Source organism: Trachemys scripta, chromosome 4, assembly GCF_013100865.1.
Source record: "Trachemys scripta elegans isolate TJP31775 chromosome 4, CAS_Tse_1.0, whole genome shotgun sequence".
In the NCBI taxonomy this organism is placed as follows: Eukaryota; Metazoa; Chordata; order Testudines; family Emydidae; genus Trachemys; species Trachemys scripta.
Window position 1 is genome coordinate 88,381,103 of NC_048301.1, and position 24,525 is coordinate 88,405,627.

General features: G+C 41.0%; 1 protein-coding gene across 6 annotated transcripts in view; it reads left to right on the forward strand.

Moving 5' to 3' along the window:
• Window positions 1-24,525, forward strand: part of METTL15 (methyltransferase like 15) — a 202,365-nt gene that overhangs the window by 164,832 nt on the left and 13,008 nt on the right. For all 6 annotated transcript variants that reach the window (XM_034769865.1, XM_034769867.1, XM_034769868.1 and 3 more), the window contains 2 exons: window positions 18,576-18,767; window positions 20,834-21,012. In XM_034769865.1, coding sequence (XP_034625756.1) covers window positions 18,576-18,767; window positions 20,834-21,012 — 371 coding nt within the window. The remainder of the gene's footprint in view (window positions 1-18,575; window positions 18,768-20,833; window positions 21,013-24,525) is intronic.

The following is a 24,525-nucleotide window of genomic DNA, read 5'->3' on the forward strand; positions in this document are numbered from 1 at the left end:
AAAGCAGATAAGCTACTTTTTGTATAACTCAAAATTCATCAGAATTTAACATTTATTGGCACATGCCTAAATACATATAAACCTTGATTATCTACATTCTGATTAACTGAAACTTGGTTATCTTTAAAGTTGGATACATCCTCTGAGATTTGATTAGAGTTTGGAAATGCTGACATCCTTAAGCTCTCACCGTTTTGCAACACAGCACATGCTTAAGTTCCATCAATTATAATGGGACTTAAGCACATGGCTTTCTTCCGAGTATATGCTCTGATGAAGTGGGGCCTAAGTGCTTACTCATGCAGACAGTGTATAAACTCATCAGAAGAAAACGTAATCCCACAAAGCGGAATAATTATTCTAAAATAAAAGTGACTTTTATTCTAGAATAGTGTGAGGAAGCCTTTCGAAAATAACTTATTCGCCTATACCTATTCAGTCAATAGACTTTAGTCACATTTGGGACTAAGCCCACCTTCCTGGGAGGGCCAACCCACTTTATGAAATCATGATGGAGGTGTAGCTTTGGGAGCAGCGGAGTGGATTATGTGATATCTGCTACGATGGCCTTTACGCTTCAGAATTTTTTGTAAAATCTTTGTGTTTTGAAATTAATTGGTAAACATCTGGTCTGCAGTTCCTTTCTGTCTTGTCCAGTTTTAGGAAACCTTGTTTATGTTGTCTATGCCCTTTTAATGCAATGGTAATGTGGGTACCTATAAAAGCAATCCAGCCACATCACCTGGCAGGCAGCTAGTTAGTGACAGGTGGATCTAAAGCAGAAGTGGACAAACTCTGGCCCACGGGCTACATCCGGCCCACAGGACCCTCCTGCCCGGCCCCTGAGCTCCTGCCCTGGAAGTCTAGCCCCCGGCCCCTCCCCTGCTGTTCTCTCTCCCCCGCAGCCTCAGCTCGGTGGGGCTGCGAGCTCCTGGGGCAGCGCAGCTGCAGAGCCGGGGCCTGACTCAGTGCTCTGTGCTGTGCGGTGGTGTGGCTGGCTCCAGCCGGGCGGCGTAGCTGCCTGTCCTGGTGGTCTGGGTGGCGTGGCTGTAGCGCTGCCAGCCACCGGTGCTCCAGGCAGCGCAGTAAGGGGGCAGGGAATAGAGGGGTTGGATAGAGGGCAGGGGAGTTTGGGGTGGTGGTCAGGGGGCAGGGGTGTGGATGGGGTCAGGGCGGTCAGAGGGTGGGGAACAGGTGTTGAATGGGGGCAGTCAGGAAGGGGGGATAGGGGAGTTGGGCCGGTCCATGCCTGGCTGTTTGGGGAGGCACAGTCTCCCCTATCCGGCCCTCCATACAATTTTGGAAATGGATGCGGCCCTCAGGCCAAAAGGTTTGCCTGCCCCTGGTCTAAACCCAAATCCCTTAAAGGACCATCACGCTGTGTGATACCACCTTAAAGTTGTTTAGTTATGTGAGGCAACATTAGCCTGGATGTATCAGCTCTCCCCAAACTATATTCCAGTCCCCCAGGTCCATATCATTTTTGGTGACAGCATCATTTTTGCCCAGGGAGGTCAGTAAGGGTTCATGACTCAGTCAGTGCATTACAACTGCCTTCAGAGATGGACTGGTTGAAGGGTTCACCCAGAGATCTCATGAGTGTCCCACCCTCTCGATAGGGAGGCATTGGGCCATTTTGCTCCTTCATTGTCTCTACTTTTAAAGTGTTCTTTCAGTGTTAACAATAGGGTTAGTATTAGAGGCAAAGAACATGTTTTATATTATCTGGTTTAAGCTGGTGATGGTCCTTTTAACCATTATAGAGCACCAGCCAGACCTGCTTCCTAGAGTTGAATGGGTATTAATAAATGGTGCTATAGCAGGAGGAGGAGGAGGAGGAAGGCTAGTTGTTCTGTCTTACTAACATAGTGCTGCACCCTACCTATCTCCTTCTTTCCTGACTTGTGTTACCATTTTGCTCTTCCTTCCATACCTCAGGTTGGTCTTCCCAGCTAGGAGGATATAGAAAAGGAATGTGACACTCTCTGTTCTTGGTGGAGGTCAGGCTATATGATGTTGAAGCTAGGTGAGAATTAGGAATGTGGGAGTGTCTTTACCAGAGACAGATTGGGTTGATAAGAAGAAAGATCAAAGCCAACAAAACTGTACTTCTAGCCCAACTATGCTCAGCCTTACTGTCCGAAGTGTAAAATGCAGTGTCATACGAAGTAGCTGGTGAAGTAAAAATCCTCTAGGGTTTTGTCAGGCAACTTGATCAACTTCAGCAGTTATTGAATAAAAAAACTTGTCTAGGGCTTAGATTTTTTTTCTCAATTGTATCATAGTGCTAGCACTAAGTCGCAGGGTCCAGATCCGCATTGGTTTAACAACATGAAGGTTATGCAAATATATTCTAAGTATCAGTAGCAGCAGATCTGTCAAAGCAACAATTATGAACAATTTTGAGCAAGCTCTCTCCATGACTAAGGCTCTTTAGAATGTCAAAATTATTGATGTGGAAAAAATATTGTATAAATTTGCTTAGCTAAAGAAAATGTACCAGTAGCAACATTTATTAGTCAGTTCCACAGAGAGGATAAGAGAGTTTTACATACTGTATGATCTGTGTGTTTATAACAATCTTACAAAACGTAAATCAAATTGTAATATGAGTCAGATATTAAAACACAATTGAATGTGTAGGTGTATGAAGGAATATTCTGTTTTGACTGTCCATTTTCTGTTACTTGCTAAATCATAAAAGCATGTTCATGAACTCCAGAGCTGTGTTTTATACACAGATGAGTGTGTTGAACAATGTAAAATAAATGCAAACTTTAAAAACTTAGAAATAGTGCACTAAACTGATACTGTAATTATAAGCAGGGTTTTTTAAATTATCCTAGGTGCAATGTTTACAATTCATGTTCACACCTTTTCTGAGATATCTTTAAACTGAGTGTAAATTAATAATATTAACTTGTTTTGTAATGAACCTTTTTTGGACAATGGCTACTAATGGTTAGGAGTCATGAGTTTGTAAGAGGAGCAACCATATAACAAAACTCTGTTTTAATTTGCTTCTATTAAAAACAGTTATTTAATCTGATTTTATGTCATGGACAGAATCTTTACATATTGATCCACACTGTGCAGACAGCAGTTAATTGTTACTGTCTGTACAGATGGACCAGTGACAGTATGCCAGCACAAAGGAGGATGGTTCAAGACAGTCAAGGAGACTGAGGGCTTGTCTACACTTAAAAGACTGTAGCTGCACAGGTGCAGCTGTTCTGCTGTAGCGCTTCAGTGAAGACACTACCTAAGCCAACAGGAGGGCTTCTCCCATTGGCCTAGGTAATCCAGCTCTTTGAGAGGCGATAGCTATGTCAACAGGAGAAGCCCTCCCAATGATATAGCACTCTCTATTCCAGGAGTTGGGTCAATATAACTGCATTGCTCAGGGATGTGGATTGAGTGCACCTTATTCCTCCTTTAAATTTGAGCAGCAGGTGTTCCTTCAAGCATTTGTTTCCTACCGTGCATAGCAAGCAGGGATTCTGGGAACCTGAGCAAAACTTCAGACTGTGAAAGACCACATTCTCTTGGTCATGATAATGTAACTGATCATTCTTAAGCAATCCTGTCCTGCTGCTGCATCCTCTTTCCCACTAACATGACCTCACATCTTCAAAGTTTTCGCTGTGGTTTAATGCTGATAAACCAAGGATATGATATATATTTTTTAGATTACATTGTTTGTACTGTGTGTTTTTCTGATAATAAAACAGTAGGTATGATGATTGTTGCTCTGTGAATAGCCAGATTCTGCTATTTGTCTACTTATGTGTTCTGAAAAAGTGTTAATACATAATTCTTGTTTCTTATGTTTTTGTAATTCACATTCTTTTCATGTATTTCCAGAACTGCATTACATCTTCTAGATCACTGATTTTCAACCTTTTTTTTCATTTGCGTACCTCTAAAAAATTTCAAATGGAGGTGCATCCCCCCTTTGGAAATCTTAGATATAGTGACCACGAACCACAGGTTGAAAACCACCTTTCTATGGAAAAACAACCTTTCGTGGACCTCTTAGACATAGTCTTCAGACCTTGGGGTCTGCAGACTGCAGATTGAACACAGCTGTTCTAGTTTGAGATCTTACTGTTGTTCTAAACATATTAAAGTCTTACTGACAGTAACAAATGTAAGATTTAGACACTAAAGTTGCTCTTCCGTGTAGAATTAACGCTCTTCTGGCATTAACATTAGGAGCCTAATCTTGCTCCTATTTAAGTCCAGTAGCAAAATTCCCATTGACTTCAATAGGAGCAGCACTATGCCTTTAATATTAGGGGGGTTTAAAATACCTTTTTAAACTAGTGCCATAGAAGGAATAAGGAAATATATAAGGATTATCAACTCAAAGTGAAGCTGCTCAGTTGATGAACTAGTGAAAAATACCCACAGATAGGGACGTGAATAAGGTGATGAATGTGTAACCCCCTGCCCGATGATGTTGGCAGCAACAAGGACCGGGGTCCATATCTACATGTTCCTCTTAAAATTACGAAACAAGCCCATCTCAAGCTTCTAGCCAGAAATCCTGGAAAACTAATTGCCACTCCTGGGTCCTCTGAGGCTATGCTTCCCCACTCTAAAGCATTGAATATATAAGAAGTGTATAAGAAAAGAAACATTTATTAAGAGGAGAGGGAACATAGCATTAATTTTGGGAAACACCGCAACAATGACTCAAAAATATGCAAACAATAATAAACACCCACCTCCAATTACCTTGGGTAGTAGTCCTTTGCCTCAGCTTTTAGTGATTTCACTGAGTAGTGGGGAATGTCACTTCTTCCTCCCCTGTGTTGTCTTGCACTAGAACACTGTACCCACACTATGTCTAAGCCTGAGCCCCCAAGATCAACATATCAGTGATTTCAGCTCTTATGGTCACTGAGAAGAAACAAGGACTATCAATTGATTCTAGTTAGCTCTGTCTTTAAATACTGGACGGAGAGGGTCAAATGGCATCTAGGACCTTTTGAACAGAGTCTTTACCACTACATAAGACACCGCATCAATCTTCCTTGCCTTTCACTTGGATCTGGCATCACTACCCCATACTTAGCAAGTAAGATTACATTTAGGGTGACCCTCTCAATTAGGGTATGTTAAGTACAGTCCTCTGCTCTTCAATCATACAATAAGGATAACGATATTTCATTATCCCCACATCCAAAATTGAAGTGAATTTAACCCAAAACAGCCAAAATGGATCACTTTGGCAAAGCAGGTATGTTTGCAGATCACCTAGGCAAAGTAGGTGTGTCCGTGCAAATACAGCCTCACATCTTTACCCTCAGTTCATCAATAGGTGGCAAGAGTAAGCTCATTCAGACCACTGGCTTGCGAACAGTCACTTTTTTAAAAGTGATTTTACTGCTGTCAGTATGACCTGTTACAAGAGGTAAAGATGATGCAACTGTTGTTTTAACAAATGGCAAATCAATTGTTATAGACTTCAACAGATCAGTTGGTTGCTTATAAGCAACGACAGCATCTGCTACTGATGTTCTTATAACTATCTATAACACAGATTACTCGTGTAATATGCTTATATCATATATGAATAATTTATTAACTTTTTACAATTTAAAATATAATTTTAATGTTTAGTGTGACCATATTATCTAAAATGCTGGTGCAGATTAATGTTTATTGTGTTGGAGAATAAGTTCACAAAGGCATTTTCATAGCATGCAGTAAAAGTGTCCACATGGAAAGATAGTGAGGAGTAACTAGCATGCTGTAACTTCACATCCTAACTTGGATGTGTAACTTCTCATGTAAACAAGCCCTAAATCTCTTTAAAAATAAGTTCAGTAACATAAGAGCATAATTTACTACCCTTTATTCAGCAGAACTTTGCAGTACTTATGAAACTAGCAAATACATTTTCTCAAATTACAATGAGGCTCATCATTTTCTACTTTGAAAACTGCCCATGTAGTTACCATCTGGGATCCGAAAAGTCTATTGATTTTGAGTATACAAAAAATGTTTATCTTCTTGACCTTTAATTTAACCAAAAATAGAGACAAAGTTGATTCAGTACTGACATTTAAAAATTTTTATTGGATAGAATATGCTTGCTGTGGAATAAATATAATGTGTTCAACAGACAATTCCTGCCATAACTATGCTTTAGATTGACTAAATACATTTTCCTATTTTAAAAAAGATAAACATTTAAAAAATAGCATGACCAGTAGATGTTTTTTGGTCTATCTAGGTGTCTGTGTGGTCCCCATCACTGTAGCATCTAAGCACAGGTCACATGGTCCATTATATAAAATCTGGATGTTTGGTGTTGTATAGCTGAAATTATGCTAAAACACTGTGATGGGGTGGACTAGGCCAGAGGCCCCTGCTGGAGGCCTCAGGGTCCTGCCACACCCTCCCCCAGAGAAGAACAGAAGGGAAGTCCTCCAATCAGACAAACTGCGACCAGTCAGGTTTCAGGAGGGCTGTATAAAAAGGAGCAGCATTGACAGAGTCAGTCAGTTGCTGCCTGGAGCTGGAAGAGGGAGGACCGTGTTCCTGGCTGGCTGAAAGTGCAGCAGGACCATGGACATCTCAGTGTGGGCAGGGCTAAGGGGGAGGCCCTGGCTGGCTGCGTGAACTGAGTAAGGACTGAGCTCAGGGAGGCTGCAGGAAGACAGTGTCTCCAGGGAGGAAGCCCTGGGGTATGGCCCGATACCTGAGCCAGGAAAAGGTAAAGACTATATGCCCTGTAAGGGGTTTGTTCTGTTCTGCCTATAGACAGTGTGTGTGACTCGGCCAGAGGGCTGAGTCACTGAAAACCTGCCAAAACCTCCCTCTCGACCGGGGAGAGGGACCACTTGTGAGAGGCAGATGCCACCCCATTCCACAAACTGAGTGACTGCAGTCAATCAGAGGGGCACTCGCGGCACTCGCAAGAGACTGGTACTAATCCTGTTACACACATCCAGAGCATGGGATGGGTATGTGTGGAATTTATACATCTAAATAATCTACAAAGTGATTTTGTCTGAGGTAATCTAAAATCTCAGACAGCTGTGTGTGGGGATGACTTGGCCAAGAGGTTCTATAAGCATCACTCTTTGGGGCTGGGTTAAATGTGTCTTGAAGAAGGGCAGCTGTATCCTGTAGGTACTGTTGGGTGGTGTGAGGAGGAAGAGGGGAAGCTCTGCTGTTTGGAGGCTAGGGGAGAACAACTGAGGTAAGAGGAGGAGGCAGCACGAGTTGAGAGGCAGGCAGATCAGAGGTGGGAGGAGTTAGAAAAAAGAAAATTCTCTAGGCAAGTATATTCATCTTTAGTTCAGACAATGTGAGATGTTCAGTGTTCTAAATGTTAATTTAGGAAGTTGGCATGTTTTTGAATCTAGAGTCTGCCACTCAAATTCTATGAAGAATCTTATTTAACCTATACTTGACCTCTTGAACATAATTTATTTGAGAGCATGCGATTATTAAATGTACAGTCCAGTTCATATAGGGTATCAAACAAACAATTACAACCATAGTCATGGGGACCTCATACTGAAATAAATCTTTCCTGAACCCCTCTTCTGATCTTCAAAGAAACCCCCCAACCTCTCCAAACTCATCATCAGAAGCAGGCTTCCCACAGACTAGGACACACCAACTCAAAGTAGCACCAGACCCTACCAGAACAACAGATGCAATAGCTGTAGATGTATCTTCACTGTGTCAATGGACAACACCCCCACAGCACACCTTTCAAGATTCATGGGCCCTACACATGCCTATCACAATTTATAGTGTGCCTCATCCAATGCACTAAATGCCCCAAATCAACTTTGTGGGTGAAATGAAACAATCACTGCACTCTTGAATGAACTCTCACAGAAAAATGATAAAAGACAAAAACATCATATCACCTGTGGGTGAACACTTTTCACAAAGCAATTATTCTATATCTGACCTCACAGTCCTCATCTTCAAAGGAAACCTGCACAATACCTTCAAAAGACAGGCCTGGAAGTTTACATTCATAACTTTGCTAGATACTAAAAATCATGGACTGAACAGAGACACTGGATTTATGGTTCATTATAGCATCCTCCCCTCCATGACTGGAGAGGTGTTAATAAGCCACTTCTTCTTCGAGTAGTATCCCTCTGGGTGCTCCACTGTAGGTATGCTTGCATCCCTGTGCTGCTGATTGGAAAATTTTGGTAGCAGTGTCCATTGGTCCCACACATTCGCTGTCTCTCCTTGTGCTGCGCCACCAGACTAGCCAGCACACGCTGGCTAACCCTCCTCAGTTCCTTCTCAACTGCCTTGGCTAGAGACAGGCCCATTGACAGTCCATTAAGACTGTTGTCTTAATCTACGAACCTACAGTTAGTCTCCTAGTTGTAGTTTTTCCACCTTTTCTTTATTTTATCCTTAAAAATTAAAACAAAAAGACTTTATATTTTTTCCCAACCTTTTCTCCCCCATTGAGACCCTTTTCCCCCAATGGGATATGCCCAGTTCATCAGACTTCAAGAAGTGCCTTACTTGTAAAGAGATGATCCTGATCCTGGATAAGTACTTTCAGTGCATTCACTGCCTCAGGGAAGGCCCTATACAACAGAAGTGTGGTCTTTGCCAACAACTCCAGCCATGATCCCGCAAAGACTGAGAACTCGGTCAGAAGATTATCTTCATGGAGGTAGCTCTCTGACCCCAGTTGCTTGGTAGATTTGAGTCTTCTCCACAGCATTCTACATTGAAAGGCTGCGAATTGAAGAAGCAGGTTGCAGACCCCTCTCACAAATCATATAAGAAGAGAGTAGGAAGCCCCCTAGCAAGCCCTGAGATAGCCACAAGCCATCACCATCTCGCTCGGTATCTTCAAGACCATTGGCACCGAGGCCATCTCAGTCCAGGATCCATAGCTCACAGAAACAAACAGGTACCACTGACAGGCCCACAGACCCAATAGGGACAGGCACCGAGTCATCGGCACCAAAGGACAAGTAGTAAGCACTCATCTAAGAAGACGCTTCCAGTATATGAGCCCACATTGGTACTGCCAGCAATAGTTCACCCAGCACAGGATCAACTAGTGCGGACAAGGTCCCCGGCATTGATACCAGGATGATCGGTAAAGGCAGAACTCCACCATTCAAGAGACCTCCACATTCCGGCTGCATCGGAGTCTCTTCCTCTCAGCACTGAGCCTCTACCAAGCACGGGAAGTATCCTTGTTGCCATGCAATGCCCCTTTGCTGTCTAGCAAGTGTTCAGACAGCGAGCTTGAAGAGCTAGTGTCCCAGTACTCCTCCCAAGCTCCATATAGTGTTCACTACCAACAGAGCCCAAGTATATATACACACAGATGGTTTCAACACCACCATCCTGGTACAGCCACCTACAAGCGCCATCACTACCCCACTGACCATATTAGGACCTTTGGGTGGCGTACCGCCACTTCTGGAGTTCCAAGCCTTGTCCAAGAACCCTTGAGGCACACTCCCTCAGCTGCACCATCCAGGGCTTTGGAAATACCTCAAGGTTTAGAGGAACAGGAAGCCAGTACTGAGGAGGAAGTGACTCCAAGGACCATATACTCCTCCTCTCCAAATGAAACCATCATGCCTTCTCCACCATCTTTGGACAATTTTCATCTCTTTCAGGAACTGGCAAAGAGGGTGGCAGACACTCTCCAGATTCTATTGGAGGAAGTCAAGGATACCCACCATCAACTTCTTGATATCCTCCATTTTTTGGTCTCCTCAAAGATCTCCCTCCTAATTAATGAGTCCATTTTAGACTTGGCAAAGACCATGTGGCAAACCCCAGCATCAGTGGCCCCAACCTGCAAGAGAGCGGACAAAAATACTATGTACCCACCAAGGATTTTGAATTTCTTTTCTTTCCCCACGCCAACTCCATGGTTTTGGACACTGTCAACTCTTGTAGCTGACCACACCAGTCTATGGCTTCTTCCTGCCACAGGGATTGGAAGTGCCTTGATCTGTTCAGTAGGAAAGCATACTCCTCAGCCACTCTACAATTTCGTATCGCCAAGTACCAGGCCCTCATGACAAAATGAGATTACATAAATTACTCAAAGCTGAATGACTTTATTGAAAATATGCCAGAAATACATCATGACTCACTCAAGGCCATTATACAGGAATATAGTAGTGTTGTATATACGGTATTGTATATACAATCTGCCCTTGACGCAGCTGATGCAGCAGCTAGGTCCATCTCCACTGTTGTGGTGATGCAATAAGCATCATGGCTTCATTTGTCAGGATTCCCAAAAGAGGTGCAGTCTACAGTTGAGGACCTTCACTTTGAGGGCACAAAGCTCTTCACTGAGAAGACTGATTCCTCCCTTCACACCCTGAAGGACTCCAGGGCTACCTCCAGTCACTAGGTGTCTATACACCAGGAAAAAAAAAAAGACTATTTAGTCCCCAATCCCAGATAAATTACACACGTCTCAGTACCAGCCTCAGCGCCACTATGAGCAGCAAAGAAAGAAAGGGAAATTCCCTAAATGCAAACCCTGTGGCCCAGAATCTTCATCCCAGCCTTCTACATCTAAACACCGATGGGCAGGTCAAGGCACCATTAGACCACTCCTCCCGACTGATACAGCTGGTCATCATTCCACACCCATTTGGCCACCAATTAGCAGAGTTCAACAGTCCCTGGGAATGCATAACATTGGACCGATGGATCCTAGAGATTGTCCAAACTAGGTACTACATTTGTTTTATCTCCCTACCCTCTCCACAACACCCCTTCCGATCCCCCTTCAGGGACCTTCCTCACGAGAGTATACTGCGACAAGATATCACTATCTCCAGCTAGGAGCCATAGACCCAGTACCTCAATATCTACAAAGCAAGGGGTTCTACTCTTGTTATTTCCTAAAACCTAAAAGGAGGGGAGTTTGCAGACCCATACTAGACCTCAGAGCTCCCAACAAGTTTGTTAAAGTTCAAAAGTTTAACATGGTTGCCTTTATCAACAACCATTCCAGCATTGGAACAGGGAGACTGGTTTTTGGCCCTCGACTTCCAGGACGCTTATTTTCACATCTCAATCCTATTGGCTCACAGACAGTTTCTCAGATTCATGCTGGGACACAACCACTACCAATACAGAGTACTCTCCTTCAGGCTATCATTGGCCCCAAGAGTATTTTTCAAGGCTCTCTCAACGGTGGGCACTCCTTTATGCTCTCAAGGGATAATGATTTACCCATATCTGTACGATTGTCTCCCCGGATCCCAGTCTCTCTGGGAGGCTCACAAAGTCACTGACACTACGATATATTTGTTTACAGAACTGGGGCTACAGATCAACACCCAGAAGTCAAACCTCACTCCAGTGCAATGCCTGGAATTCATAGGGGCTAACCTTGATGCGTTACAAGCCAAAGCCCTCTTACATCAACACAGGTTCCTATCCTTCAACACCGTTCAAAGCAGCCCACAAATACCGGCCAGGCTTTGCCTCCAACTCTTGGGACAGATGGCACCAGGCACAGCGATGATACTTCATGCCAGGCTTCACATGTGATGTCTCCAAATGTAGTTCAGACCAATCTACAGTTGGACAAAACACTATCATTTCCCCCCAGGATCAGAAACTCCTTAAACTGGTAGAAAGACCCAGCCAACATTTGCAAAGGGACCCCCTTCTTGCAAACATCATAGTCGTTGCTCCTCACCACCAACGCATCACTCATAGGCTAGGGCGCACATCACAATGGTTTCATGACACAAGGCAAATGGTCACCTGGGGAGATATCCCTCCACATCAGTCTCCTTGAGTTAAGAGTGATCAGGAATGACCACGCCCATTTCCTCCCACTGATCAAAGGATTGCACACAAAGATCTTGACAGACAACATTGACTGTACGTACTACATCAGTCGGCAGTGTCGAGCCATATTGCCCTACCTATGCGCAGAAACAATGAGATTATGGAATTGGTGCATCTCCCACAACGTTACACTGTCCGCGGCATACCTCCTCAAAACTTGATAGCGGACAGTCTGAGTCGCAAACTCCTACACGGCCATGAATGGGAGATACACCCGTCAGTACTTCACGATTTATTCAGACAATAGGGGACACCATCTACAGATCTGTTCACCACTCACCTGAACAAGAAGTCCATGCTACTGCTCCAGAGTGGGGATAGGACAACATTCCTGAGGTGATGCTGTCCTCCTCCCCTGCAACAGGGACCTTCTCTACTCCATGGGTTCTCAACCATTTTTTTTCGGAAGCCCCCACAACATACTATAAAAATTCCACAGCCCGTCTGTGCTACAACAACTGTATTTCTGCATATAAAAGCCAGGGCCAGCGTTTTGAGATAGCATGCAGGGCAACTGCCTGGGGCCTCACACCACGGGGATCCTCTGAAGCTGTTGCTCAGGCTTCCGCTTCAGCCACAGGCTGTGGGGCTTCAGCTTGCTGCCCTGGCTCCCAGCAAATCTAATGCCAGCCCTGAAACCTGTTCGTGGCTCCCCAGTGGGCCTCAGACCCCTAGTTGAGAACCACTGCTCTATGCCTTCCCTCCACTTCCTCTGCTGTTGAAGGTCCTGCTGAAAATAAAAAGGGACAGAGCTTGCGTTGTTCTGATTGCTCCTACTTGGCCAAGACACACCTGGTACCCTTACCTGTCACAGCTTGTGACGTGTCCACCGATCTCTCTCCCGGCCATTCCGCACCTCCTCTCACAGACTTTTTAATGTTCAACCTAAACAGTCCTTACTGTGATTTAAGCCCATTGTGTCTTGTCCTATCCTCAGAGGATAAGGAGAACAATTTTTCTCCCTCTTCCTTGTAACAATCTTTTATGTACTTGAAAACCGTTATCATGTCCCCTCTCCGTCTTCTCTTCTCCAGACTAATCAAACCCAGTTTTTTCAATCTTCCCTCATAGGTCATGTTTTCTAGACCATTACTCATTTTTGTTGCTGTCCTCTGGACTTTCTCCAATTTGTCCACATCTTTCCTGAAATGTGGCACCTAGAACTGGATACAATACTTCAGTTGAGGCCTAATCAGCGCCTGATTAGGAAGAGAGTAGAAGAATTACTTCTTGTGTCTTGCTTACAACAGTCCTGCTAAAACATCTGTCAAGGCTAATTCCCCGCTCTGGCACTCCAAGTGCAGAAGGTGGGGGGCCTGCAAGGATTCTAAAAATTAATTCTGACCCACTCCTGGCTTGTATTAAAATCCCAAGATTACATTTTTTTCTGACCTTGGATTGGTAGATACTGCCACCACCCAAGTGCAGAACCCCTTTAAGAGCCCAGGAAGGCGCCCTTGGGAATTCCTTCCTGTGGGGTGCCCTCAAGCCCTTTCATCCCCCTCCCCTCCCGGGGAAGAGCTGAGAAAGAAAGAAAAAAAAGGAAATCAGCTGTTGCCACGAGTTAATCAACATGTGCACAAACCTCTTAAAACACAAAAATCCAATTCTGTTCTTAAAAAGGTAAATTTTATTTAAAAAAAAACATCTGGAAACTCAGATTATTAATAGATTTTAAAAGAGTAACTACAAGGATTAAGCATGAAGAATAACTGTCTTGAGGTCCCGCTTAAAGGTTACAAGCAAAACAAAAGCATCTGGGGTTAGCGCAGAGGAGTCTACAAGCCATAAAGAAATAAAAAGAGATAAACCTAATCGCATTTTCCTAGACATTTCCTGATCTACTTACATATTTGGGGTTTCAAATGAGTAATTTCTAGGTATGATACCAATGATTTTTCATATCTGGCCCCAAGCTTTTTACAGCATAGCTGTTGCCTTGTCTGCCTCTCCCCGGAAGAACAACCACAGACAGACAAAAGGGGAGTCTTGTTTCAATTTTAAAAAGTTCTAGCCTTCCCATTGGCTCTTTTGGCCAGGTGCCCACTCACTTCTTTTTACTTATGCATAGCAGTGAGACTTTTTAACCCTTTACAGGTACAGCAATTAGAGAACAGCTACTAAGAGGGATTTTATAGCTACTGGCTGGCTGGGGGTCCATAAAAGGGAGCTACCTCCTCCCTTCATTTATCACAAAATCTAACCTGGGCCGAGCAGTTCTTTCAGAAGTGGGTATATGGACATCGGTTTGTGCATCCTGTGTCCTTTGGATTACAGTGGAAGGTTGTTCCTTCTGAGATCTAAAAATGGTGCATTCAGGAATTTACATTTAAAGATGTCAAGTTGGTAAATATGTGTCATTTCATTTCTTTTCTTTTGCTAAGATAAACATTGTGGTAGCAGTCTCTCAATCTAAGACTGTTTAACTGTTGGCTGTTACTTTAGAGAATGGAGGATTATATATGGAGGGGGGATGTTTTGCTTAAAACAGTCCTAACAGTTTGGAATGAGGAGGCTGAAAGGCTCAAGGAATTAGAAATGGGATACAGAGCATTTTATTTCTAGGTCACTGGTTTGAATCCAGCCCAAATCAATACTGAGTGAAAATCATTGCTGTTTGACAGCTAGCTGTTCAGTGACCAAGATGACATGAGTCAATGATATAAACCCAGCTGTAGACAGGTGTTCATTACAGTTGGCACTCATTGGCACCTGTGTCGGCAATCTCAAAAGGCAACCGCCAGTTAGAGGTACATTAAGCGACATAATTACAGCGTCATAAGCGCTAGTGTGCACAGCACTGTGTCGGCAGGAGAGCTTCTCCTGCTGATATAGATATCACCACTTGTTGTTGGAGTGGATTAATTATGTCAACAGGAGAACGATTCTCCCGTCAGCATAGAATGACTACACGAGAGAATTTACAGCAGCGTAGCTGCATCGGTACAGCAGTGCGCTGTAAGGTCTCTAGTGTAGACATAGCCTAAACTTCTGCCTAATATTGTATGCTGTTATACACTGCCATGCGTCACTCCAGGTTGATTACATTTCACTGTGTGAAGGGATCCCTACAGAGCATTTCTTATAAAACAAAACAAAAAACTTCCTTGGGACGTAAGCTGTTATGTAAATGTAAATCATCATTAGAAATTCTTTAAAGCCATTGTTTTTAGGTAACAGTATTTCAAGAATGTTAAATAAGATTGGCAAACAAAGAATCTTTTAAAAGATTAGATGTTTTGAATATGAGTAGAATAGCCTGAGTAAGCAGCATCAGGATAATTGTAGAGAAGAGGAATGATGTTTTCACAGTTACAGGGCAAACTGCACTTAACACCCTTTTAATCCCTCTTGAGTTGCACCCCTTAGGTGACAGGACTGGCTTCCTGCACCTCACTCGGTGTGGTACCAGATGGTACAGCCACTGAGTCACTGGGCCGCAGCCTAGAATCATAGAATCATAGAATATCAGGGTTGGAAGGGACCTCAAGAGGTCATCTAGTCCAACCCCCTGCTCAAAGCCTCTTAATGTATCAGGCCCATCTGTGATTGGGACCTGCAACCCCTTTTCTTTCAGGGACCTGTGACTAGTGAGTTGATTAAAGCAATTCAAAAACAGTGTCTTCAGAACAAAGCATTATTTATTAGGGCTGTCGATTAATTGCAGTTAGCTCACGCAATTAACTCAAAAAGATTAATCTCAATTAAAAAAATTAATTGTGATTAATCACAGTTTTAATCCCATTGTTAAACAATAGAATACCAATTGAAATTTATTAAATATTTTTGGATGTTTTTCTACATTTTCAAATATATTGATTTCAGTTACAACACAGAATACAAAGTGTACAGTGCTCGTTTTATATTATTATTTTTCATTACAAATATTTGCACTGTACAAATTATAAACAAAAGAAACAGTATTTTTCATTTCATCTTATACAAGTACTGTACTGCAATCTCCTTGTCGTGAAAGTGCAACTTACAAATGTAGATTTTTTTTGTTACATAACTGCACTCATAAACAAAACAATACAAAACTTTAGAGCCTACAAGTCCACTCAGTCCCACTTCTCATTCAACCAATCGCAAAAACAAACAAGTTTATCTTCCATAAATGTAAACAGTGCTTCCTGCTTCTTATTTAGAATGTCACCTGAAAGTGAGAACAGGCGTTTGCATGAGACTTTTGTAGCTGGCTTTGCAAGGTGTTGTGGAAGCAAAAAAAGAACTGTCATGCATTGCAATTCCCTTCCTGTTAGTTCTTTTTTTGCTTCCACAGTATTTACATGCCAGATATGCTAAACATTCATATGCCCCTTCATATTTCAGCCACCATTCCAGAGGACGTGCTTCCATGCTGATGATGCTCATTTAAAAAAAAAGTGTTTATTTAAATTAAATAATTAAATTCTCCTTGGGGGGAGAATTTAATGTATCCGGCTCTATTTTACCTGCATTCTGCCATATATTTCATGTTATAGCAGTCCCAGATGATGACTCAGCACATGTTGTTCATTTTTAAGAACACTTTCGCTGCAATTTGACAAAATGCAAAGAAGGTACCAATGTGAGATTTCTAAAGATAGCTACAGCACTCGACCCATGGTTTAAGAATTTGAAGTGCCGTCCAAAATCTGAGAGGGACGAGATGTGGAGCATGCTTTCAGAAGTCTTAAAAGAGCAACACTCCAATGTGGAAACTACAGAACCCGAATCACCAAAAAAGAAAATCAACCTTCTGCTGGTGACATCTGATTCAGATGATGAAAATGAACATGTGTCAGTCCGTACTGCTTTGGATTGTTATCGAGAGGAACCCGTCATCAGCATGGAAGCATGTGCCCTGGAATGGTGGTTGAAGCATGAAGGGACATATGAATTTTTAGCACGTCTAGCATGTAAATATCTTGTGACATCGGCTACAACAGTGTCATGAGAATGCCTGTTCTCACTTTCAGGTGACATTGTGAAAAAGAAGCGGGCAGCATTATCTCCTGCAAATGTAAACCAACTTGTTTGTCTGAGCGATTGGCTGAACAGGAAATAGGACTGAGTGAACTTGTAGGCTCTAAAGTTTTACATTGTTTTATTTTTGAATACAGTTATTTTTTTAACATAAGTCTACATTTGTAAGTTCAATTTTCATGATAAAGAGATTGCACTACAGTACTTGTATGAGGTGAATTGAAAAATACTATTTCTTTTGTTTTTTACAGTACAAATATTTGTAATAAAAATAAATAGAAAGTGAGCACAGTACACTTTGTATTCTGTTATAATTGCAATCAATATATTTGAAAATGTAGTAAACATCCAAAATATATTTAAATAAAATGGTATTCTATTATTGTGTGACAGTGCGATTAATCGCATGATTAACTGTGATTAATTTTTTTTAATCACTTGACAGCCCTATTTTTTATTCCTTCCTCCCAAGGTACAAAGCACATACAGCAAGGGGTAAAAACAATAAAAAGGTATAACCCTAACCCTAAGTCTGGATCTTACTTATCCTTAATCTTTCCTTGCCAGCTTTTGCAAGTTTCTCTCAGCATAGCTAACCCCCATCTCTGGCTGGGAGAAACAGACTGTCCTGTTCACAGCAGGCTCTCTGTCTCTGTCTGTTTTTTCTGACACTCTCTGAGAAACCTCTAGCCACTCACTCAACTTCCATACTTTTCTAGACCCTGGGTATTCTAATATTTTACCATTCCCTTTGATCTCTGTCATCTCAGCCATAGCAAAACAGCTATGTCACCACAGTTGGAGTGGAGGAGTCTTTTCTTAGCTATTATGTTTGAGTGTTTGTTGGGATGAGCCTTCGCCATTGTTTTACCTTTCCTGCTTGTTCCTCTAACAACCACTTTTGATGTAACTCCATAGGAAGTAACCCATCATAAACTCACACACAGAGGCATGCACCATATTCATAACAAATAATATAGATATTCTCACTTTGTCACGTCTAATTGGTTTTTGGATGATATTAATATGCTAGTTGGAAAGGATGCTGGAGAAAATTGATAAATTTCTCAGAGTTGTCTTAAATGTAAGTTAAAATATTGAATGTCTGAGTAGGTATATCAAATGAATCACCACTTTTTTCAAGGCTATGAAATCCTATTCCTATTATGCTGAACATCAGTATACGCATTTAATGAGGTATTGTACAGTTTTATATTTAGGGTGCTTGTGTGTGGGCAAATAACCTTCATGTAATATTTGTTTGTTCCCTTTTTTCTAGTAGTAAGGAACTGTGATTATAATTTTTGTTGTGATAGAATTTTTTTAAATGATTTTTGTTTGGTTTTTTTAATGTTCTTGTTTTTATTTCTTGTTTCTCATTTTTCTTTGTTTGGATTAATAAAAGTAGTGGGCCCTTCTCACTTATACCAGTTGAAAACTGGAGTAATTCTGTTGCAGTTAGTGGAGTTGCATTAATGTAAATCTGGTCTGAGAGGAAAACTAGACCTAAGGTAAAACTTTGAAAAGTGCCTGAGTCCTGTTTTCAAAGTGACTTATGTGTCTAAGTGTCATTGACACTTTGGCTCCTAATTTCCTGAGTCTGTTTTGAAAATGGGACTGAGAAGCCTAAGTCACTTATATGGTTTTGCAAATTTTATTCCAATTTTTTGTTCATTTCCTACTTTAAAAGGGAAGAAATATTGCACTATTAACATTCAGATTGACACTTTTTATTTGTGATTGTCTTATAGGAAACAGATTCAGGCTCTTCTAGGGCAGTTTAGCCAAGCAGAAACCTTATTAATCTCAGCTGGAGTAGAGCCAGGAATGCTAGATGGAGTTCTTTTGGATGCTGGGTGTTCCTCTATGCAGCTTGATACTCCTGAAAGAGGTTTTTCCCTGCGAAAGGATGGTCCTTTGGATATGAGGATGGATAGTGGCAGGTATGTATTGATCAAACATTTCTTCTCACAACAAGAAATCAATTTCTCAACAACACTCTGAATTTAATTTCCTTTTTAGGTTGCAGAATTCCCATCACACGCCCACATCTAACTCTGCACATACATAATAAATCAGCTTTGTTCTTTTGCCATAGAAGCTCATCTAGTTCTCAGGATTTAGGGCCAGATTCCAATCTCGCATACTCCAGCATAAAGTGAAGGTACTTCTGGGTTTCAGTGGTGGAAGGTCAGAATTTGACTATTAGGCTTTCCATACTTAAGGTTAAAAGCAATGAATAATAACAATAATTAAAACAAGCATCTTTAATTTTGTTAAGCAGACCGTGATGTAGAATATAAATGAAATTGTAACTGAGAAGGTAGTTTATCATCTAGGTGAAATGAGGATGCTTAAGTATAAGTAAAGTTCTAACAGATTTCTTTTAACCTTAGTAGCTACTCTGAAGATGGGCATGTGCTACCCTCTACAAAGAAACGGCAGTGAGCCTATCAATTAAATTACAATGGCAACACTGCTTTCAAGGCATTAAATATTCTACCACTACTTGCATGCTTACTGTAAGCAATTCATTAACATTGTTCTATGTTTCATAGCAAGCAGATCAGAATGACTTACTTTATACTCAAATTAACAAGTAGTAAAAAAAAAACCTTTATATTTAATTGATTAGAGTCAGTGCTGAATATAATCTGGAAGGTGGAATGCAATGCTAATCATAAATAGTAATGTTTTCTATGTATATAGCAACTGTCTCCTGAAGGGACCCAGTGCCTTTCATGGGGAATATGCCTTATTACAGAAAACACCAAATTTGCAGTCACCTCTGTTGTATGGATGATGGTAATTAACTGAGACATAGCATGCTGCACACCTATAAGGGAATGGGAAATTCTGGCCAAAAATAATGGGACAAACTTGTGTTCTTAGAATATAAGCCATGGTATTGTTAATGTTCACACATAGCCAATGGTACCTCAGTTTCTAAGAAACTATCTCAAAGACTGACACAGTAAACTGCATGATACGCAATATAGTCAACTCTAGGATGAACAGCTGAGATCTTACTGGGTTCAAGCCTGTGGTTTCAAGGAATGTAAACCTGAGGTTTTTGCCGCTAAAATATCCCTGCTGGTATATGAACTTGCATGATAAGAATAAAGAATGACTGGGATAAAACGGGCATATATTGTACAGTTGAGGATAAATATACAGGGCAAATAGTATCTTAAGTTTGGTTATTTTCTGTAAGATATTGCGGGGAAATAATAAAATACTGAAAAGTATTCTGCCTATCTGTTCCTTTGTAGAAGAGGCAAGTCTGTGAAATAGTTGAATTAGATTGAGCAGTCTCTGCACATTACTGAATACCCATGCAGTGTATATAAAAGACCTTGAATGATTTCAATAAAGAAAGTTGTACAGGTTAAAGAAATATTGATGACTATGGGATATTTTGTTTGCCTTTTGATAGATAGTTACAAATATCCTTTTCTTTCAAAATACTTTTGAATTTAAATTGAGATACCTTTAAGTGACAGTACAGGAAATTATCTTCATAAGGGATCATTTTTCATAGCACTGCATATAAGGGGAAAGATCCTTGAGATTAGTTCCTCTGTATTCTGAGTGGAAAACAGAACAAATAATGCAAGATGACTAAAACCAACACATAAGAAATGAGTTCATATTTTGAAGATATCTAAATAAAGGCAATCTTACAGCCTTTCAATTTTAGAAAAATACTTGAACTACAGCTAATCTTTGTCAACTCATTAATGTTAAAAGTTTACGGTAGTACCTGAAGTTTCAGCTATTCTTTATTGCTAATTAATGTTAAGGAAGACACTCCATCTGAAGTAATAAGACGGGATTTAAAAGGTAGAAGCTATTTCCGTTTTCACAGGATTGCTTTCTCTTATTTTAAAACCTCAAAGGCACTTGCATGCAGTGTGTGTGTTTGACTTTATGTCTCAATGCTATGAAGCTTCACCTCTTGTCAATGAAAACTGACGTCAGTGAACTAATTGGCTCTTCTTGTGCGTAGGTATCCTGACATGCCCACTGCTGCTGATGTTGTGAATGCTTTAGATCAACAGGCGCTTGCGTCCATCCTGAGAACATACGGGGAGGAGAGGCACGCCAAGAAAATAGCTTCAGCAGTCGTTCAGGCACGCAGCATCTACCCCATCACCAGAACTCAGCAGCTTGCCAGCATTGTTGCAGGTACCCTCATTAATTCTGAACAGTGTCTGAGAGAGAAAAAATATTAATCCCCAAAGTCCCAGAGGGATCTATTTGTTCTTGAAATCATGCAGGATCTAATCCTGTCTATCCTTCTCTGATGTGTTGTTTTGTTTTGTGAGCTCCCTTTTTTTATATGCTGTGGCTTCCTGATTAGTTTAATAATAGATTTTACATGAAGTGATTTATCATTTTTGCCCACCAAGGTGAAACATTGAATGACAACCACAGAGGGAATTCTTTATCACTACTGTTGATAAGCCCTCAATTATCAGATCTACTTTATATTTTTGAGGTGTGGGGGTGGTAGTACCATGACACTGCCCAACAACTGAAATAAAATAGATTAGCTCATATTTTTCTTCTAAACAGCCAGCTAATGAAGAGTAAAATGATGTGTAGGTTATTTCACTTTGTGAACACTAACTAGATCAGCCTGAAGGGCTTAATGAAACACTTCATCTTAGTTGCTGTTCACCATAAACCTTCTGAACTGAATGTAGCTAGGAGGTGCTTTGTTGCAGGCAGGAATTGTTTCATAGCTGTGCCCTATGATGAAAGTTTTCCAAGCCAAAATACAATTTCTGTAGCTGCTTAAGACAGTTCCATTGGACAATCCCTAGTCTTGTCAGAAATACATCTAAAGGAGTGAAACTCTTGTATCTCTAGCTAGGGAAACTATCTTCTAATGTAATGTATTTTGGTTTATGGTTGCTGTTGGCTTATTAATAATGGAGAAGTTCTTAAGTAATCTTAGAACTCTCAAATGAAAGGTTTAGCACCATTTTAATAATATAGGCTGTTTAGGCAACTTATATGGTGAAATCATATACACCTGAACTTTAGCCATAAAAGACGTGAAATGATTAAAGCTCTGGAAGAAGTATGAAGATACTATTGCTGTAGAAAGATCACATTGTAAGCATACTATATGAAAACAATGTAATGACAAAGAGGTGGGATCAGTTGATCAATATATAATATATAAACCTTAAATAAAATCTGACAATTCTGTATTTAAAAAGTAGCCATTTCCATCTACATTTAGTGGTAGTGATTTAATTTGCTTGTCAGACACATGCTTCTTTCTAGAGCTGTTAATTAAAACAGTATGTCATTGTTTATGAACTTAAAGCAGCTACCCTGATGCTGTGTTAAATTTTTAATAAGCTGTATGTCTTAAATACTATACAAGTTAATATTGTTATGAACTAAATAAAAGTGTCAGCACATTAGATTACCAGTTCCAGGTAAAAGACAATGGTCAAATTTGCAGCAGTGTTGTATCGGTTACCTATGAATCATAGCCTTAACTGCCACTTCTTCTGTTATTTTAAATCCCTTGCTGTACATTATGTAGTTTTGACAGGTATATCAATATGATAAAATGCATGCCAAAGAAATTTATCAAATGACATTTTATATCAGGTTTTTTCCTTTTAATAAGTACAGCTTCTGTCTACCAACATGTACAAAACACATATACTTACCAAACATCTCTCTATATAGAATAGGCAAGTAATTAAAATTGGTTTAGCTCATTCTTTCAGTCTATGCTTAGGGAGAACTCCCTGGATTTCAGTGTGAATCTGCACCGAGTAAGAAGTTCAGGACTGGCTCTTATTAAGCTTTTCTTAATTGTTTATACCTTAAGGTATAACGAACAGTATTACATATAGTATAGAACAGTACATGTAATACCATAGTATAGAATACATAGGTATAGAATTTTTTAAAATTATTTCTTTTAATGTTCTTGTTTTTATTTCTTGTTTCTCATTTTTCTTTGTTTGGATGAATAAAAGTAGTGGGCCCTTCTCACTTCTCAGGGAATTCTACTACCTAATTCTAGGAGCTTCCATGGCTTTTAGTTCTGATGGTCTCCTGCATGGCCACAAGGGGCCCTGCAACACGAGACCTCTCAGAGCCTTCCTCCTATTGAAGTAGAATCTTCAGGAGAACTTCCTCCCTTTTCCATTCACTCTCCCTGCTCTCATCCTGAAATTGTTTTGGGGGTGTCAACATACAAAAACCCTCACCACAAAGAATCCCCTCACAGAGACTCCTGCAATGCAGATCATTGTGGACGCTTTGCTATCAGGTTGAAGAGCACCTATGGTGCACAAATATCACTGAGTAAATGGTCCAAATGAGAGAGAAAACAGAACATCAGAGGGTTAGAACTGACAGCAATTAGCAATACTGTAGTTTAATCCTTTACCTGACATCCAAATCTGTCCTTCTACAAAATGACTGCCATGCAATGTTTGTCAGGAAACCAGAGCCTGAGGGTCAGGGAACATACTCACAGAATCTTTCTCTAGATAGAACAGAAGAAACTCTAGGTATCTAAGATTGATGTCCAGGGTAAATGCATGTACAATTAAATTGGTTAAGCCATCTAGCCTTCTGTCTAGAGGCATAAAAACTCAACCAGATAATTAAAAACTTGATGTTCAGGATATTGGGGACTGCACCTCCAAAAGCAAGAAGAAACTAATCACTTTTTGCAAGGCACTGGAACAAGAAAATGTGTGACATTGCTTGAATGAGAAAGAATCTATCTGGAAAATGGATGTGCATCCTCCCATCTTTTTCTCAGCTGGCTTGAGTGGCCAAGAAAAATCAGGACAAACAATGCTATCGTAGTCCTTGTAACTACCTATTAGTTTCATGGGCCCTCCACAGACTAGCTAGTCTCCCAAAACCTTCTATATCAGTGGTGGGCAAACCGTAGACACTGGAAGCTGCGGGTGGCCGTGCAAATGTAAACAAACAGTCTGGCGGCCCGCCAGCGGATTACCCTGATGGGCCACGTGCAGGCCACAGGTTGCCCACCACTGTTCTATATTAAGAACATAAGAAGATAAGAATGGCCATACTGGGTCAGACCAAAGGTCCAACCAGCCCAGTTTCCTGTCTGCTGACAGTGGCCAATGCCAGATGCTCCAGAGGGAGTGAACCTAACAAGTAATGATCAAGTGATCTCTCTCTTGCCATCCATCTCCACCCTCTGACAAACAAAGGCTAAGGACACCATTCCTTACCCATCCTAGCTAATAGCCATTAATGGACTTAACCTCAATGAATTTATCTAGTTCTCGTTTAAACCCTCTTATAGTCCTAGCCTTCACAACCTCCTCAGGCAAGGCGTGCCACAGGTTGACTGTGCGCTGTTTGAAGAAGAACTTCCTTTTATTTGTTTTAAACCTGCTGCCCATTAATTGCTTTTGGTGGCCCCAAGTTCTTATATTATGGGAACAAGTAAATAACTTTTTCTTATTCACTTTCTCCACACCACTCATGATTTTATATACCTCTATCATATCCCCCCTTAGTTTCCTCTTTTCCAAACTGAAAAGTCCTAGCCTCTTTAATCTCTCCTCCTATGGGACCCGTTCCAAACCTCTAATCATTTTAGTTGCCCTTCTCTGAACCTTTTTTAATGTCAGTATATCTTTTTTGAGATGAGGAGACCACATCTGGACGCGGTAT